This window comes from Xenopus laevis, chromosome 1S (genome assembly GCF_017654675.1).
Source record: "Xenopus laevis strain J_2021 chromosome 1S, Xenopus_laevis_v10.1, whole genome shotgun sequence".
Taxonomy (NCBI): Eukaryota; Metazoa; Chordata; class Amphibia; order Anura; family Pipidae; genus Xenopus; species Xenopus laevis.
This window is the reverse complement of record NC_054372.1, coordinates 55,970,733-55,990,295: the sequence shown is the minus strand read 5'-3', so window position 1 is coordinate 55,990,295 and position 19,563 is coordinate 55,970,733. Positions and strand designations below refer to the sequence as shown.

Genomic DNA, 19,563 nt, shown 5'->3' with positions numbered 1-19,563 from the left:
TGAAACTATAGTGCAGGTAAGACCTAGCGCTCATGATTTTTTTTGTTTTTGTCCATCAAACCACTTATATTTTTAATCAAATAACCTGCATATCAGTCAATACATGCTCACAGCTTTTTCTGAAACCGTTTCATATTAAATGCAGATGTTCTTATACCTCATCGGTAAGTCTGTCTATTCTGTAGAGGTGTGGATGAATCATCTTCATTAGATGGGTGACTGGCTGAGATTTCATCTGATACATTGCAAAGACTCGATCATCCAGGCGTGTACTAGTGCCAGTCCTGAAAGCTTTCTAAAAAATAGAGCGTAAATATTGTTTAGTTTTCATTTGAAATTACAATGGACAACTTACAGTTCCTGTATATTTACCATATGGAAAACCATCATTAAGAAAGGAACTTTTTGTGCATGCAATTAATAACTAGTGCCTACTTATAACGGATGTCTCCAAAAACTTTACAAGCAATACTGTAAAAAATATATTGCATTAAATTAAAATCAACATGTAGGCAAATCCCTCCCCATAAATGAAGCTAGTTTAACAAAGGTCATGATGGGGTGTTGGTTAGAAATATAATACCTAATGCAATATTGAAACCAAAGGACTAAAAATGATCACATCTATAAATGCAATTTTGGCTTCTGCAGATATTTAGGTAGGGTGAGAAAATGAAGTTTGAAAATAGCACACACCAACGTATGTGATCTACAAGGTTGGGTCTGCATAGTCCGGTCAAGTGATTGAATCATCCCAACAGACCCACTGCTAGGGTGTCTAAATCTTGCAAAGATCAGCACAATTTAGCAATCCAAACCAGTGCTGTCCAACTTCTTTAGTAAAGAGGGCCAAAGCGATGGAGGGCCGGTAATGGAATCCAACAATTACCACACTCTTTAAAGGAGAAACAAACCCTTAATTAAAAAAAACCCTTCCCCCTACCCTACATAGATCCCCTCCCTCGTCTCCTCCAGCCTAGCTGCCCCCCTGGGCAAATACCCCTAACTACTTACCCCTCTGTGCAGATTCTGTCCAGTGGAGTTCACGGGCGCCATCTTCTTCTCTCCGGTAATCTTTGGAATGAGACCGGCGAAGTGGAGCAATTTTCTGTGCATGTGCCGAAACTGATGAAAACTGCGCTGTTCTCATTCCGAAGATTACCGAAGTGGCTGAAGAAGAGGTTTCTTCAATAAACTAATATCTATACAGCTGTCTACTGGTGGATCTTAAGAGAATGTAAAGTTCAGGAAAAATGATCAGTCATTCTTGCACAGGCATTCTTGCGTTCTCTACTTCTTCCTTTTTTTTGGCCTACCTTCCTTCTTGTTCTACTACTGTGTGTTCTACTTCTTCCTTCATTCTCTTCCCCCAATTATTAGCTTCCTATCTTCTCAATTCTACTCTCCCTTTTTAATATTTATGTCTCTGCAACTTTTACTATCCATTCACCTTTTCAACAGTAACATTATTTCCTCCCATTGCTCTTCCTACTAACCATCTGTACTACTTAATGCTGCTGCTCCCTAGCCCTCCCGGACAGGACACTTTCACACTGTCTTTACAATGAGAAGACTTGCCTTATTCTCATTGTGCACATAGAATGCACAGTACTTGAAAATTTTAAGGAAGACTATTTTGATTTTCGATTATCAGAGTTAGCCGATTGGCAGCGTGAAGGTGATGAACTGAGGAATGGGGCAAGAGAGCACAGCCCCTAAGAAAATCGTCCATCTACTTCAAGGTATTTTAGTTTATCCAGCAGTGAGTGAGAATGTTTAGAGGCTGGAATTCAATAAAATCTCTGAAACAAAGTAATTTTCCAAGAAAGCTTTCACTGCGTGCTCCATTTAGTTACAAGATGAAAATGTTCCACTTCAAAATAACTAGAAGTTATGGATCAGATAAAAATGAGTAACAGTAATTTTGTAATGAGAAATGATTTGTGGCAAAAGGTAACTGGAACATACCTGCTTAAGGAGTGCCAAGATATACAGTGGAAACATTCTGAGAGAACTTGGTGAAATCAATGCGGACTGTTGAAGGTTTGAAAGCGTCGAACTGTAGGATGCCAATGAATCTACTGCCGCATTTACTAAAGCATCTCTTGCATCAGAAAGACTTGAGGAAATTGACCGGTCAACAGCTGTAGAAACAAATTATAAATCAGTCTGTAATGATTAGAATCAAACTTTGAAATTAAATTTAAAAAACCCCCACAAAACACAGATTAAAAACTAAGATTTGGAACCTCTTTTGTCTCCTGAATTCCAAGGCATTTACTTATTTTTGTCTCTACATTGAAAAACTCCTATTTCTTCTTAAACACACACATACACACACTGTTCTGCAGAGTTTGCATTTTATTCACCCAGGGAACTCCTGTGATAAATGAACATGGGCACATGTGCAGTACAGAAACTACTGTAGAAGTTCTGTACTGAGCATACACTGTCCAGGGTTGCACAGGGGCTCCCTGGAAAGAAATAGAGTTGCTGGACTGCACCAACACAATTTTATTAAATAAAATAAGGGCCACCCTGTCTAACTGGATTTTTTAGACGAATGATCTACTAACCCCAATCCATCTCATGGACTTCAGTCTCAAGAGCTAAACAACTTTCATTGCTCTGTATAGTTACTGGAATATTAATACAATATATCAACAATCATATTATATCAAGCCATGGTGGGTAACTTTTGTAGGCCTGTTTAAATGAACAACAATTAGCTGAAAAGAAGGCTTTGGACAGAAATATAAAAACAACAGCAGCTTTGGAATGAGTATCACTAAAAGCTGATCCAGCACTTAAAGCTATGGAATCAAAAAACAACTGGGTAATACATTGTAAGTGCACCAATTATTACTATCATGATAGAAATATAAAATAATAAACAAATAATAAAAACAATGAAGGTATATACAGGTATGGGATCCATCACCTGGAAACCCGTTATCCAGAAAGCTTTGAATTACAAAAAGTCTCCCATAGACTCCATTTTACCCAAATAATCTCAAATATTTAAAAATGGATTTACATTTTCTCTGTAATAACGCAGTACATTTTTGGTGATCCAAACTAAGATATAATAAATCCTCACTGGAAGCAAAACCAGCCTATTGAGTTTATTTTATGTTTGCATGATTTTCTTAAGGTATGAAGATACAAATTACAGAAAGATCCTTTATCTGGAGAACCCCAGGTCCCGAGCATTTTGGATAACAGTTCCCACATCTGAAAGCTTATGCAACAAACCATCTTACAAAACAGATTTACATACCCATATTTGCCAAAAGGCAGGTAATCGCTTGCACATCTGCTCCGGCAAAAACATCAGGTAGTGAACTGACGACAGGCAAGCACAATGTGTGAACACGAATCCTTCGCTGACCTGTGCAAGAAAAGAATCATTATAATGTGTATTATAAAAAAGAAAATATTATAAAAAAGAGAAAATATTTTTATACAAAAATGCATGGAGACAAAATGTTTTGGTTAGTCCCTCTTTGGTTTTTATTCTCCAAACACAACAATTAAACGTATTTTACAAGTGCCTGTTTGTCAGGAATCCAAGTTAAATGGACTCAGGGCCAGAGGCAGAAGCATAAAACCAAAGTATACAAATAAAATGCACATTCACATTCTAACACACCACAGTAGAAGTTCCAGCAGGAGGTCATCTTTATTGAAAGCAGGGACTTGTTGCTCCTGAAAACTTCAGATCACTTAAATCCTCACTGGTAGTCAACATTTCTCGTGGCAAGTATACAACTTTACATCTACAGTACATGTGTTTTTACGCCCACTGAAATCTCAAATTATGTAAATGTACATAGTAAAGTAAAGTAAAAATTGCATTAAAATAAATCTCTGCCTTCTGGCAGTGCAACATACATACATTCTACCGACCTTCAAATTGCCCTATTTTCAGGGTCACATACCACATAAATTCCAACCAAAAATCACTCGTTTTAAATCATAAAAATGTTTTGTGGAATTTTAAAAAAACAAAAAGCGCCAGGGTCCACTTAGGATCGGTAATTAGGACTTGAGAAATGCATGCTTAGCAATCAGAAGGTAGTTTAATTAATGTTAAAGTAAATTTCCGCTCTTTAAAAAAGATGCTAAATATAAGGTTAATAACAAGATTAGTTTACAAGTAAATGTACAATCACTGAATAGTCGCTGGATTACCTTTGAAAGAAGTATAAAGAAGCGCAACTTGAAAACAAGCCAAAGATGTGTCTGTTAAGCTTTCTTCAATGGACATTTGTACTGCAAAGCCAGCATCTTCATTAATGTTAGCAAGTGACAGAAGATCCGTAGAACGTACAAACAAATTGCCATGGAAAGTGTGTATTGAGAGACCTGTAATATAAACATATTTACACAACATACATTTACACAGTGCTGATAAATCTAATGTATTGCTTATGTCAAACTATGTAAGTTTATGTCTCAAATTACAAGTATGGAAACGTATACCTGTATACCTGCTATTGTGAATAAAATCCTACAGTAATATGCACATTTTTTTAAAAAAAAACAACAAGTGTACGAATAAAAGTATAAAGGCTCACAGGTCAAATGTGTTCTCTCTCTGGACACGTTATGGAAATGTATTGGATTATAGATTTATGATTATATATATAAGCAATATGTATGACTGCATTTGATGTAAAGCTGGACAGGAGAACTTGGGCTTGTGATACTGATGAGACAAAAAAAAACAAAAAACAGACAGACTGTACTAAGTATCAGAATACAATTTACTAAAAAACATACCTTTAGTACAACGTATTCTCATAACCGCTTCAAATCCAACCTTTCTTGTGAGATAATGATCAAGATCTTTCTTTAACTTTTCTGCCTGAGCTAAATTATGGGTGTGATGGAACATGGGGTAATAGTACACACATCCAGCAGAATACTTTGACATACAAGCTATAAGAGGGGCGAAAAAAAAAAAAAAAAGATTCATAAGTATAGTGTTAGAAAAGTTTGTAAAATAATAACCTGACTGGACTGTTATTATAAAAATCTGGAATATCACATTATAGTAATGAATATATCAAAATGGTTATATATATATATATATATATATATATATATATATATATATATATATATATATATATATATATATATATATATATATATATATATAGCGAGATACGGAACGCACACCCCCAGCAGTAATTACAGATAGGGTGCCAGTCAAAAAAAAAAGCTTCAATAAGTAATGTGGGGTGACGGCACACCAAGCAAAAACAGCAACAAGTTTCTAGAAGAAAAATAGGAGGTTTATTGGACTGAACCAACGTTTCAGTTCCTCACAGGAACTTTCATCAGGGAGTGAAAAGCTTAGTGCACAGTGAGACGCTTAAATTGTGAATAAGGCGCCAAAATTGGTTGCTAAGCAACCCTAGTAGCAGTGTAAACAAACAGTGATCGTGGCACCTAGACGTGAAGCACAATAAAAACAAAGCCGTATGTCCCGTAGTCAGAAGTTCTTACCTCCTCAGCCATGGCTTTGTGCCCCTTATTTTACATGGATCGTGTGTCGATGGCCCAATACAGTCCCCGTCCAGGGTCCTGTGCGCTGTGTATGTCTCTCGCCAATTGCAGGCGCGGAGGGGGCGGAGCTTGCTGCGTGGTGCGTCAACTTGCGCATACTTGCGATTGGAGGCCATACCGCTCGGATTGACAGCTAGGAGCCGTAACCAACGTCACTAATGTATAGCAACGGTGGCGCTCCCCTGCTGTTGCTATCACAGCCCAGGCCCTGCAGCAATAAGGGTGTAAGGTCTGCGAGCTAACGCTGACCCATGCACCTTGCTGCACTTAGCCCTGCTGGAACCTCTTTGGCCAATGCTTGCTCCCCAAATGCACCTCTCACATATGGTATAATGAGACAGTGACAGCCCTAAGTAGATCAACGAGGAACACACTATGTCGGGGGTACTGCCCGTGGGGTCCTGATGCCAGGCTGAGTCATGGGTAGGGTGACAGGGGACAGTGGATATAACGGCAAAGACTGTGAACAATAAAAACATATTTTGACATAAAAGGAAAATTAGCACAATAGCGAGAGACCCAGGACATCAAATGGCAACCCAGAGTAATGTATCTCAGAACATATTATGACAGTACAAATACTGGGCAAACTGTCCATAAGTAGGTAAGTTCATATGAAGCACCCCAGTGGGAGTGTTTCGTTCAGACCACGGGGGGATACTGTATCCAATGTGTATATCCACCTGGACTCTCTTCTTAACAGGGCTTGTTCTCGATCGCCACCTCTTTCCAACGGAGGTTGATAGTCTATAGCCATGCATCTGAACGTTGGGAGAGTGTGTCCTTCCACTAGAAAGTGTTTTGCCACAGGTTGCATGGCTCTACCTTCTTTCCATGCTTTGCTGATGGCGGAACGATGATTGCTGATTCTCTCACGGAGAGTGGTACATGTTTTTCCGACATAATATTTGCCACATGGACAGGAAATGATATAGACAATATATGTGGAGGTACAACTTAATCTCTCACGTATCTTAATTCTCTTGCCAGTATGTGGATGAGGAAAGTCAGGGCCTGTCAATAAGCTTCTGCATGTTACGCAATTAGGACATTTGTAGCACCCCAGTTTCTTTTTCTGTGCCAACCAGGTAGTGTCAGTAGTAATGGGGCCTTTAAAGTCAGTGCGTACTAGCATATCTTTGAGGGATTTACCTCTTCGAAATCCCATCATGGGTTTCTTAGTTGCGTGCAGTGAGAGCGATTCATCCATGTTCAGCATGGGCCAGTGTTTGTTAATACTGGCGGTGAGATGTTTTGATGCAGTTGAAAAGGTAGTAGTGAAGATTATTGGAGAGTTTGTTTCTGTCTTCTGTTGCGGTCTAGACAGTACGGGGTATCCCGTATTCCCAGTTCCTAAGAGTAATACGTAACAACAGCAGAAGAGAAACAGCTGAAGTACAACTTCGTGAGATGTTTGGTCGGTTCCTAGAAAGAGGCTATTCCGAGGAGCTACTGTGCACACAGCTAGACAAGGCTCTACAACATACGCAAAGTGATCTACTGTCTAGACCGCAACAGAAGACAGAAACAAACTCTCCAATGATCCAATGATGATATATATATATATATATATATATATATATATATATATATATATATATATATATATATATATATATAATATCCTTCGCCAGAAACCACCTATAATAAAAAAAAGCTGCACTCTAGGCCAAGTACTTTGCTACCTCTTGTCTATTTTTTCAAAGAAGCCATAATGGCATAATTTTGCATTGTACGTTTCAGCCAGACCATGCAATTGTCAAGTCTCAATAGGATATACCTTTGTTTCTTTCCTTTGAAAACTTAATATGTTCAGGTTACTATCTAAGCAAATATTGATCTGTTTGGAATACAACTTCCAAACAGTACTACACTGTGCCTGCAAGTCGCCATTTAGACAACACTTTGTCCATTAATAACCCTGGGCAGGTTCCTTTATTAAAGGGGAACTACAGCAAAAATGAAAGTTTAATATAAGCTGCCACAATTTTTCTAAATACAATCAGTTGAAAATTATGGTTTCTGAAATAATCAAGTTTATATTCACTATTCCTCTCCCAGCATCTGTTTCTCTTCATTCTGTCTTCATGCAGCAGTTGGGTGTCAGATGAATGATCTAATATATAGGGGGGCTCCCTTTCCTAAAAGATGTATTAGAGCTTACTCAAATAACAGATTCCAGGACACACAAAATCTAACAACTGCCTTTTGCACAAAAAAAGACAGGATTTCTGGTGATTTTAATAGAGTGAGTTCTAATACATCTTCTAGGCAAAAGGAGCCCCCCTATAAGATATATTGGATCAGCCATCTGACACAACTCCTGAATAAAGACAGAATGAGGAGAAATGAGCAGATGCTGAGAGAGGAATAGTGAAGATAAACTTGTTTATTTCAGAAACGATGCAGAATTTAATTGATTGTATTTAGAAAGTTTGGAGGAAGCTTATATTAAATTTTCATTTTCGCGATAGTTCCCCTTTGAAGAGGTGCACTGACCCAGGGTAAAAGAAACCTTGGTCCCTGGGCAGGCCTGGGTTTGTGGCAAGGTCACAAACACTAGGGCATAGGGTGGCATGTCGCCCCACCACAGTGAGGCACCCTGGGGTCTAGGAGCAAAGGTCTCTGCGCTTCCTGATCCTCTGCAAGTGATCGTGTAAGATCCTGAGGGGGCAGGGGGATGATGCAGACCTCAGGGCCCCCACACAAAAAATCAAACCGTGTCCCTGGGAGTTTAATAAATCAGCACCTCCAGTTTTTCTTTTTTTCAATAAGTTGTATGAAACACAAAATATAAGAATGCATGTCATACCTAGTGAGGCGAGGTCAGAATACTGGGAACTTAACAAAAACAAATCCACAGCAGTTTGTTGTCCTGAGCAGTCCAGTGCTAGTTTCTTGTAAAAGTCAGTGGCAGGGCCCAGATGTTGTATCCCCTTCACAATAAAAAGCAGAAGACAAATCAGATAGACTATCCATAGGCACCTGAATGTTTAACTGAACCCAGGCTATAATAAGAGAGGACACAGTAGATGAGAATAGAATGATTTCCTTGTACAGATGTGGGATCTCTTATCTGGAAAGACAATATCCAGAAAACCCTAAAAGGCCATCTCATCAACAGTCCATTTATGCAAAAAAAAAAAAGAAAAAAAGAAATCTATTTTAATTTTTCTTATAAATTAGACCGTACCTTGCACTTCATCCTAACATAAAGGTATACTCTCATGGTAAAATGTTTTTCTTCAAAACTGATGTTTTAATAGTGCTGCTTCAACAGATTTCTGCACAAAAATCTATTTTTCAAAAGAGCAAACATTTTCTAAATTTAATTTGGAAATCTGACTAGGGGCTAGACACATGGTCAGTTTCCCAGGTGCCCCCTTGTGCTCCGATAACTTCAGTCACTCTTTTACTGCTGCAATGCAAGTTGGAGTGATATCGCCCCTCCCTTTTTTTTGTTAGTCATGATTTTTATGGTGCACTTTCTAAATTATACAGTTTACATTACAAGTAAGTCAATCTACCATATAGATTGTTATTCAAGAACCAACAAATGTATTTTTTTAGTTTAGTTTAATATTGGTGTGTAGACAGTTGATTTTCCAAGCCTGAGAGCTAAATAAAAATAAAACTTGACTATAACCGACCACTTATTGGCCCATGAAAGGTCAAAAACTATATACTCGATGATATATATCTATAAATCAGACAAATCTTCAATTTATTGTGGCAAGAGGAACCTATTCTTAAGTACCAATTCTTAAGTAATTTTCTTCATTAAAAAAACAGGCTAACTAGCTAACTAACTAGGGTAATATAACAATCCCCTTGTACCTTAGTACTTGATCTTTGATTTGGATCCTCTCTTGAATGCAAAAGTCCTGCTCCTAAAGATGGCAGCTGAGTTTGAAAAACTGAAATTCGGCCTCCTGTAGGAGTCAGCAATTTGATAGCTCCTTGAAGGGCAGGACCTAGAGCACTGTGAGTTTCTCTTGTGTTGGCAAACATACTGGGCATAGCAGTCAACAGATCCTTGATGAGCTGTAAGATAAGATGGTCATTAGGTTAGAGAGCAATACAATCCTGCAACCCAATTTAAAAGCTGCACACTGAGCATCAATGCTTACTGTGGTGTTCAATATTTACAGTTTAATGTCGTCACTGGAAAAACTTTTAGGCATAACTAAAGTAAATATAGGCTGTTCTGTGCCTTATCAGCCCGGGATATGCGTTGGATGTGTATGCTGGGGGCTTGGAGACAGAGGGCTACACTATAGGAACTTGGGGGGCAAGTCAATTAGGATAGGGTCCTGATATTAAAAGCTGGAAATATGCAACACCTATACAATATATAGTAATAACTAGTTGTTTCCTACCACAGAAATAGAGTAGGACTAGATGAAAAAAATATGAATGAATGCCAAAATTATATCAATGGCGTGAAAACAACTTTTAATCTGGAGGGAAATATGTCAACTCTTACGTTCTTTCTTTGATGTCTCCAAATACCCCCCTCACAAATGTCGCACCAAATGGAATTTTAACGGATAACATTAAACAAATAGACCAAAGGTTAATTGTAGCCAGTGTGCATTCCAAGGTAACTGGAGGGGGCAAAGAATGTTAGGACCCTGTGTGTGATAAGTAATACAATACACAATTGGTTTCAAATCCCCTTGTAAGAGCAGTGTAGGGTCTGGAACCTATACTTAGACTAAAGTGGTCATGCTCACCAAATGGTACCCCAATGGCAGCAGTACTGGCTGTGATTGGCCCTATTACAATTCATGGCAGGTTTGGTCTCTATAATGGCCCACCCAGAATGCAATGTAATTACTCCATCTGGAAGCTTCCTTTGTTGTTGTTAGAAAATTGAAGATCACAGAGACTACCCTGCTGTAAACCATCACAGCTCTAACCACATGTTCCAGTGATCAGCAGTAGCAGTGCCCAACCCTGGCATCATTCACAGGCAGAACTACTAAATGCCGGCTGGCTACCTTAGAAACCCTGAGAAACTTGCAACAATGGATTTACAACAAAGAGCTACATTCCATGAAGGAGTTTTGTGTGCAAGTCCTACCCAATGCCCACATCCTTGCACAGCTTTGTGCTGTTTTAATGCGCAAGGGCAAGATCAGATCACCCAACTACACAAGCAAGTTTGTTTTTTGTTGGAGTTCCTTAGTGTACTTACAACATGAAGCCATCTTAGGCAAGAATATTCACAGAACCCATTACAACATAAACAAAAAGTAATTTACATTATATATGCAAACCGTGTCCCTTGGAACAGCCCATGCTCAACTCAAAATTGTACTTTTAGTGGAATTCTCTATAAAAATGGTCATACCTCTTTGCTTTCATGCATATTTACAAGTAAACCATCAGGTGTAGGCAAGAAAATATCTAAAATAAAGAGAAACAGTAAAAAAATAAAGTTGAGTAAAGGGTTATATAATTGAATGCAGTTTTAATAGTGCCCATCTACAACTGCATCTGTAAATAAAGTGCTTATAATTGTTTTATATTCTTATTTTAAGGGATCATTTAATCTAGAGAGGTATGTGCTAGGAGAATAAATATCACCATGAGATTTTGACCCACAAAGAAGGCATTGAATTTATGAGCCTATAATTTATATTATGGCTCCTCAAAATTATATAATATTGTTTGGATACTGAATAATAATCCATATGTTTTATAGTTTAAAGAAGTGTGTCTGCACAAAATTACTTCATGCTAGGTATGCACCGAATCCATGATTCGGTTTGGGAATCAGCCTTTTTCAGCAGGATTCAGCCGAATCCTTCTGCTCAGCCGAACCTAATCTTAATTTGCATATGCAAATTAGGGGCGGGAGTGAAATCTCATGACTTTTTGTCACAAAACCAGGAAGTAAAAAATGTTTTCCCTTTCCCACCCTAATTTGCATATGCAAATTAGGATTCGGTTCGGTATTCCGCCGAATCTTTCATGAATAGTGGATTCAGTGCATCCCTACTTCATGTGCAACATTAAAAAACTTGTATGGCTAACATACATTTCCACAATGGTTTTAAATTACCTTCGATATCTGTAACCATCAACATCTGGGGTTGAGACAGGCCTTCTTGTAAATTGTAAAAATGAACAGTACTGTCAAATGTAATAAATCCTATTTTGGTTCTGGAATCTCCTCCTAGCCTATGTAAACAAACAAAATAAACCCCCCAAAAAATCAGTACGATCTGCCCTGTGAAACATTTTTCATGTAAATTTATTATACAATTTGTCCATACTTGAATAATTATCACCAATGATTTATCAATCAACCTCAGCCTGTACTTTATAGAAGTTTTAGTTTTTTAAATTAAAATGTAAAATATTTCATCAGTTAAACATTACATATCTAACATATGACTACTGCAGGGTTAACTGGGATAAGCTCTTGATTCTAATGAAAACAATAAACCTAGGGGAAAATAAGAAATTTTTACTGATCAAAATCAATTAATTGATAGGAGCACATTGAGATTCTGTGGACTATGGACAGAAAGTCCCACCCCCCCCCACACTGCTTATGGCAGTGATAAACTGACCACATTTCTATACAAGACTGCAATACTGCTGCCAATTGCAAAAAAAAACTTTTTGGGGGTTCAGAACAAATGTATCTTAATTTAGCCCAACTGATTCGGAACTTAAAATTTGTAGACATCTAGACTTTGCTGAGCTACAACTCCAGGTCTCTCTGTATTGATTTAATTGGCTCTCTAGTATGCCACCAAGTGAACGTCTGATAAACTTTTTTTTTTAAAAAAATTAAGGGGCAGATTTAAAATGTGAAATTAGAACTCTAGTCACTTTCTAATAATTCCTATGGGATTTTTAAAATAATATTTATCAATGGAGTTTTTCTGTGGGGAGTTGTAAATTCACACTTTGATATGCCCCTAAATCTTAAATAAAACACAAATTAAATAAGATCATCAGAATTATCAATTGGTGAGGTAGCTATATATAATAAAATATAAATAATTAATGAGAACTACAGCCTGCTAGGTCAACTGATTAACTGTAAAATGTATAATAAAATACTTACTTGTCCAAATTATCCATAAGTGACTGGCAAAAAACCCTTAAGTATCCAGATTCTACAGCATTGTATGAGACATTCAGAACAAACAGATATACTGCCGGTGGTGGAGGCCGTAACTTCAGAGGGGAAGAAAAGTAAAATTAAGATCAATATAGACGTTTACTTATGAACATTAATTCCTTCTTGTGTTGTAAAGCCGAGTATTATTAGCTGTAAAGCTATTTTGATAAAATGAATGATAGTAGCAGGACTGTCATGATAAAAAGCAACTCAGTTATTATTTATGCCAGAACATTGATGTATATTAGTAACGGAAGCAAGCAATAGCAAGCCATTGCAATCTCATTAAACCTCTATATAAAAGAGATAACAATAATTACTACGATTGAAGAAGTTATCGGATATGACCAGTCACAGTAATCAGTCAGTAGTAAAACTGTGAATATGATTGTGAACTAATAAGCATCTGTGCTTCTGAAAGTAGATGCTAAAAAATGGCATCTGTCAATGTCATTTTTCAAACTCCACGGAATATTCATTCAATTAGAATACTATACCTTACTTTGCCTTCCCCAATAAGAAGGGACATATGGCATAGCATGCCCCTGTCTTTTGGCACATAAAACATTTTTTTGGATGCAACAAGTACGGAACATTGAACAAAAAATGCAACTTTCAATATATTTGGGTCATATATATATCTATATGTATGTATGTATGTATGTATAGTGCTTGCACAATTCTAATAAACTATAAGCAGTCTGCTGATATTCTGAATGTTTGGTTAACATCTTTGCATTGTTATAAGCATTTATAGTTCACAGCAAGACTTTAGTAATATGGATGTCTACACTACAGCTTAAAAATATAAAAAAATCACATACAACATTGCCATGACACTTAAACAGAGAGCAACAATGCTTTATAATGATATTTGCCTAGCAGGTCAGGTAACCAGCATATTAAAGATTAAGGTGGCCGTAGACGCACAGGTAATATTGGAAGAAACATTTTTGTACAATATTTGGTGTACATATGGTGGTTCACGAGCAGACCAATATCGTCAGAAGACTTTGATATCTGTCGGCTTGTTGATCGGGCAGGCCGGAAAATTTTGATCGGGCGTCTTTGAAGGCACCCGAACATCGGCAATTGTTAGTGCTGAATCGGCAGATACAGATAGAATTCTGATGTTTCTATTTGTATATCTGACGATTTAGCTCTAAACGTGTATTGCAACGAACAATCTATTCGTGGAAAAAGTAATTGTAACTTCTATGGCCAGTTTAGTCACTAGGCAGCATTATCTTGCACCATGGGCACAGAACATACAATTATCTGATCCAGAAAACATGATCTTTAATTTATTGTAGCTACACAGTCCAGAAAAACTATGTACACCACACAACAAAACTCTATCGCTTTGTGCAACTTAAGGTACATGCTGTCCAAAATAAACATACTGAAAAAACAAGAATTTAAAAACTACCATATAGTCAGACGACGCAATAAACTCCACAGACGAATTCTGAACCTCTGGACGTTTGTGAGTCTCCCCGTAGGATCGCGTCACTGCGTTATACATGAATTCTTCTGGTACTAAAAGAGAAACATATCATTTTACATATCTTTCTGTATAATAAAAAAAAAGATAAAAGTAAAAGCTTTTTCTTTCATAACATTATGGTGAACAAGTGATTCCAATACGGATTTATGCTAGCTATTATTACAGAGAAAAAAGGAAACATTTTAAAAAATTGCTTAAAATGGACTGAGAGACAGAGATTTCTGGAATAACAGTATTCTGGACAATGGATCCCATACCAATATTCACACGTCAAGGCCTAATCTAACACATACTTTTGGAAAAAAAAATCATAAAACCTGTATGTGCCAAAACGATGAATGCACAAATTCTACTATATATGTAAACCTACCATCATTTATCCTGTAGCACAGGTTGCATTTCCACCTCCTCTGGTCAATAAACGATACAAAGGGATTAATATATGTTCTGCAAGACCTGCACCTCACAATGGTGTTAGGAGATAAGACTGGTATTCGCTGAAATGAAAGCACAAGAGCAGACAGGCGATGAGGATAAAGCAGCTGCTATGCAACCACCTTTTCAACTAATTTTAATAATGCTACAGACAAATAAATACAAAGAGTTTAAAATGTTTAATTTCTTCCTTTTCTCCCAAAATAACTTATCAGCAATAATAGAGCTGTAAAAGTGCCTAAATATATTTGACAGTTAGGGGCACATTTACTATGGGTCGAATATCGAGGGTTAATTAACCCTCGATATTCGACCATCGAAGTTAAATCCTTCGAATATCGCAGTCGAAGGATTTACCGCAATTCGTTCGATCGAAGGAAAAATCGTTCGATCGAACGATTCGAAGGATTTTAATTCATTGATCGAACGATTTTCCTTCGACCACAAATTGCTAGTAAAGCCTATGGGGACCTTCCCCATAGGCTAACATTGGTGCTCAGTAGGTTTTAGGTGAAAAGTCAAAGTTTTTTTTAAAGAGACAGTACTTCAACTATAGAATGGTCGAATAGTCGAACAATTTTTAGTTCGAATCATTCGATTCAAAGTCGTAGTTGAAGGTCGAAGTAGCCAAAAAAAAAAAACTTTGAAATTCAAAGGTTTTTTTCCTTCTAATCCTTCACTCAAGCTACTCACTCAAGTAAATGTTCCCCTTAGTATATTCTATTACATATAAAGAGTAAGCATACAAACAGTACTAAAATTTCCCAGAACAGAATGTATTAATTGAGTCACAGATTATTATAAGCAATCATGTTAAAATAAAAACATACTTTGAATGATAAACAATTGCAGCTTCTTACCGGTTTGCTTCTGAAGGGATGAATTAGTAATCCTAAAGGAAGTTTAGCTTTGTTCAAGAGAGCTTGTGTCTGAGGGATATTTGTCAGGGTACATCTAAATGAACTAGGTAGAAGAGAATTGACTTAGTTAAGAGGTTACACTTCTCGTTCTCGAAATACAGTATAGTCTTTTCAAAAACAAAAAATTAGAAACCAGGCTCAGTAAATATTCAAACCCAGCATATATCTTATTTATCCACCCACAATATGCTTGTTCTGTATTTAAAAAGACTACTGAGTGTGTCCTACTGCAAAGACCACAATGTAAAGGGATACGGTCATGGGAAAAAAAATTCAAAATGAATCAGTTAATAGTGCCGCTCCAGCAGAATTCTGCACTGAAATCCATTTCTCAAAAGAGCAAACAGATTTTTTTATATTCAATTTTGAGATCTGACATGGGGCTAGACATATTGTCAATTTCCCAGCTGCCTAAAGTCATGTGACTTGTGCTCTGATAAACTTCAATCACTCTTTACTGCAAGTTGGAGTGATATCACCCCATCCCTCCCCCCCCAGCAGCCAAACAAAAGAACAACAGGAAGGTAACCAGAGATAAAAGCTGCCTGGTAGATCTATGAACAACACTAAATAGTAAAAACCCATGTCTCACTGAGACACATTCAGTTACATTGAGAAGGAAAAACAGCCGCCCGCCAGAAAGCATTTCTCTCCTAAAGTGCAGGCACAAGTCACGTGACATGGGGCAGCTGGGAAATTGACAAAATGTCTAGCCCCATGTCAGATTTCAAAATTGAATATTAAAAAAAAAAATCTGTTTGGTCTTTTGAGAAATGGATTTCAGTGCAGAATTCTGCTGGAGTAGCATTTTGCGTTTTGAAAAAATACATGTTTTCCGATGACAGGATCTTTTAATGTAATATTCTACCTGTCTCCTCACTTTTTAAATCCTCACATATTTTAAAAACCGTTGACTGTAAAAGGCTCAGTTTCCCCAGTATGCTATAAATTAATATACTGCCTCACTGCTGGCAGATGAGCATGACTTGTTTTCCCTTTATTTTCTTCCCTTCAAATACATCTTCATCATCAGATATGCTATGTGCCATAACCACCTAATCTTGTCTATTCCCCCTGGGTAAAAAAAAAAAAGCCAGGATTTCTCATTTTATTTCACCAAATCTATAATTCTTTCAGGTGATTTTAAAAACATGTAATTTATATGTGAGCTATAGCTTAATACAGCAAAAAATACATTAAGGGGCATATTTATCAAGAATCGAATTTGAGTTGCGTGAGGGTTTTTCTACGTCAGACCAACTCAATTAGAGCGGGGGAAAAAACTCAAATGATCGAATTCATGTCCCCAAAAAAAACGTCAAATCGATCAAATTTATCTCCTGAACTGATCAGATTTTTGCATATAAAAAAAAAATAATTACACTTGAATCTTTATTTTTTTTGCTTATTAACTCTCAGACATTCGAGTTTTCAAAAATATTACTAAAATGTGTGAGTTTGGGTGCAAAAAAAATTCGAATCATGAGAAAAAAAAAACATTTAATTTTTGATAAATCTGTTCCTAAGTGTTTCTGATTGATAATCATCTTCCCTGGAAGGTCAATGCACTTGTGTTTTGTTGCATCTGGCAAAATGCTGCAACAGTCCCATGTGCCACCGAAATTACTGCCCAAGCTTACAGATGATGGTTAAGCGATAAAGGTAGAAAAAAAAACAAACAAAAAATGTTTTTACAGTTTTTCAATACTGTTTTTTTAAAAAAATAAAAAAAAATAAAATAATATACACCTACTTGGGGTTGCAATTTAACTTTTTCAGATCTGAATTTAGGTTGGGGATTGGAGCTGCCACATTCAATATAGGAAGGAGATTTCGATCTTGTAAAAGGTTTATAGGACGTAGGCTTTCTGGCTGCTGAGCCTGTTGAAGACTTAATCCTCCAAGGGAAGCAGGCAGCTGGTTCAATCCACTGTAATTCTGAAAATGTATAGAAAAATACAAATGTGAACAAACCAGAGTGTTCTTAAGCGATTATAAAAGACTTTTAAATAATTGAATTAGGCATATAAAGGGCATTGTAAGAAAACAGTTATAGGAATAAGGCCATGACATACAAAATAAACAGTAAATTTAAATATGTTATTTAAACGTGCCATCAATACATACATTAAAAAAATAATTCACACGGGGCTTGGATATTAAAGGAAGATTGATGCCACACATTTTGAAATGGTGTAGTCTTGGTAGATAACATGGTGCTTATGGGGTACATGCAAAACAGTTTAATTTGCTAAAATCATTATTTCACAGCAGGAAAGTTGTAAGAGAAGGCAATATCAATATCATGACTTTCTGTAATTCGGATCTTCATACCTTAAAGGAATAGTTCAGTGTAAAAATAAAAACTGGGTAAATAAAAAATGTTTCTAATATAGTTACGGTAGTTAGCCAAAAATGTAATCTATAAAGGCTGGAGTGAGCGGATGTCCAACATAACAGAACAAACATGATTTCTTGTTTTTCAGCTTTCTAACTCCCAGTTAGTCAGTGACTTTAAGGGGGGGCACATGGGACATAACTGTTCAGTGAGTTTGCAATTGATCCTTAGCATGCAGCTCAGATTCAAAAGCAAACAGTTATGACCCATGTGCCCCCCCATCAAGTAACTGATTGGTTACTGCCTGGCAACCAATCAGTGGAAACCAAGAGAGCTGCAAAGCAGGACCAAACGCAGGATGTAGTGTTCTTTTCGACATCCAGTCACTCCAGGCTTTATAGATTACATTTTTGCCTAACTATATTAGAAACTATTTTTATTTTGCACAGCCTATTTACCCAGTTTTTATTTTTACACTGAACAATTCTTTGTCTACTAGAAAATCATGTAAACATTAAATAAACATTAAAGTTGGTTTTGCTTCCAATAAGGATGAATTATATCTTAGTTTGGATCAAGTACAACATACTGCTTGATTATAACAGAGAAAAAGGAAATCATTTTTAAAAATTTGGACTATTTGGACAAAATGGAGTCTATGGGAGACAGCCTTTCCGTAATTCAGAGATTTCAGATCACATATCTGTAATTGGGAAAAATGCTTCTAAGCTCCAATTTAATTAAGAGTTTAGTACTTTAAATACCAGCAAGTACAATACTTTAGTATCCACTGGTGTAATATACTGTACACCTTTGCATGAACTTTATATAAAGTTTAATTCTGACCAAGGCACAATATAATGTAGCACATGTACAGAAGGTATTTGAAACGCTTACAGCATTATATTGCTGATAGCTAGGCCGGTTTACCGGAGAACTGGACTGAGAGCCATGTGAGGGAGCAGCATTCTGATAACCAGGTTGAAGAGCAGGGTATACGTGGCCAACTGGCTTGGTCTGATTTGATGCTTGTGAAACATGGTTCATAAAGGCTGGAGTGCTGGTTGTTGAAGCTGGTTCTAAAAAAACATAAGTTGTATTAATTATAATTACTAACTTCAATAACTTCAATAAAACGTCAATTAAAACCTCTAATAAACGTTGTTGTTCATAGTTTACATAAGGATTTACTGCTTTCATCCCTTCTGTGCTTGTGTCACAGATCTAATATGGCTTCACCATTCTTCCTTCCCCCGTGAGATGACTCTGCAATTTGCCCATGTATCACACTGATACAGCTTTTCTAGTTCTGGTGATGTGTAAATAAGATGTGCACCTAAACCAAGCCCAACCTGAATGCAAGTCTTCATTTTGACAGGGACAAGACATCTGCTTTGTTTTATGCCATTGATATCACCATGGGAGGTAAGGCAGCACTTAATGGGTAAACATTTGGTAACTGGCTGCAAAACTTTAGAGTTTAAGAGATACAAACATCAGAAATGCAATCTTTTCTTACATCTATCACTGCATTGTCTTTGCATGCTATTTATAATTTGGCCATAAAAGTATTTGCCTGATGCTTTACATTACCCATCTTACGCCCACGTTCCTCTATAAAGGGGCTGCCATATTTGTGCAG

The 19,563-nt window shown here is 36.9% G+C and overlaps 1 protein-coding gene across 4 annotated transcripts in view; it reads right to left on the bottom strand.

Moving 5' to 3' along the window:
- sec24b.S (SEC24 homolog B, COPII coat complex component S homeolog) overlaps positions 1 to 19,563 on the bottom strand; it is a 50,929-nt gene that overhangs the window by 14,239 nt on the left and 17,127 nt on the right. For 3 of the 4 annotated variants that reach the window (XM_018243345.2, XM_041579592.1, XM_041579591.1), the window contains 15 exons: positions 18,819 to 19,000; positions 17,337 to 17,521; positions 15,524 to 15,626; positions 14,599 to 14,725; positions 14,151 to 14,260; positions 12,665 to 12,777; positions 11,648 to 11,766; positions 10,934 to 10,989; positions 9,415 to 9,621; positions 8,390 to 8,513; positions 4,786 to 4,944; positions 4,195 to 4,368; positions 3,281 to 3,391; positions 1,969 to 2,144; positions 158 to 295 (listed from right to left, as the gene is read on the bottom strand). In XM_018243345.2, coding sequence (XP_018098834.1) covers positions 158 to 295; positions 1,969 to 2,144; positions 3,281 to 3,391; positions 4,195 to 4,368; positions 4,786 to 4,944; positions 8,390 to 8,513; positions 9,415 to 9,621; positions 10,934 to 10,989; positions 11,648 to 11,766; positions 12,665 to 12,777; positions 14,151 to 14,260; positions 14,599 to 14,725; positions 15,524 to 15,626; positions 17,337 to 17,521; positions 18,819 to 19,000 — 2,084 coding nt within the window. The remainder of the gene's footprint in view (positions 1 to 157; positions 296 to 1,968; positions 2,145 to 3,280; positions 3,392 to 4,194; positions 4,369 to 4,785; positions 4,945 to 8,389; positions 8,514 to 9,414; positions 9,622 to 10,933; positions 10,990 to 11,647; positions 11,767 to 12,664; positions 12,778 to 14,150; positions 14,261 to 14,598; positions 14,726 to 15,523; positions 15,627 to 17,336; positions 17,522 to 18,818; positions 19,001 to 19,563) is intronic. The other variant, XM_018243346.2, reaches the window with a different exon arrangement.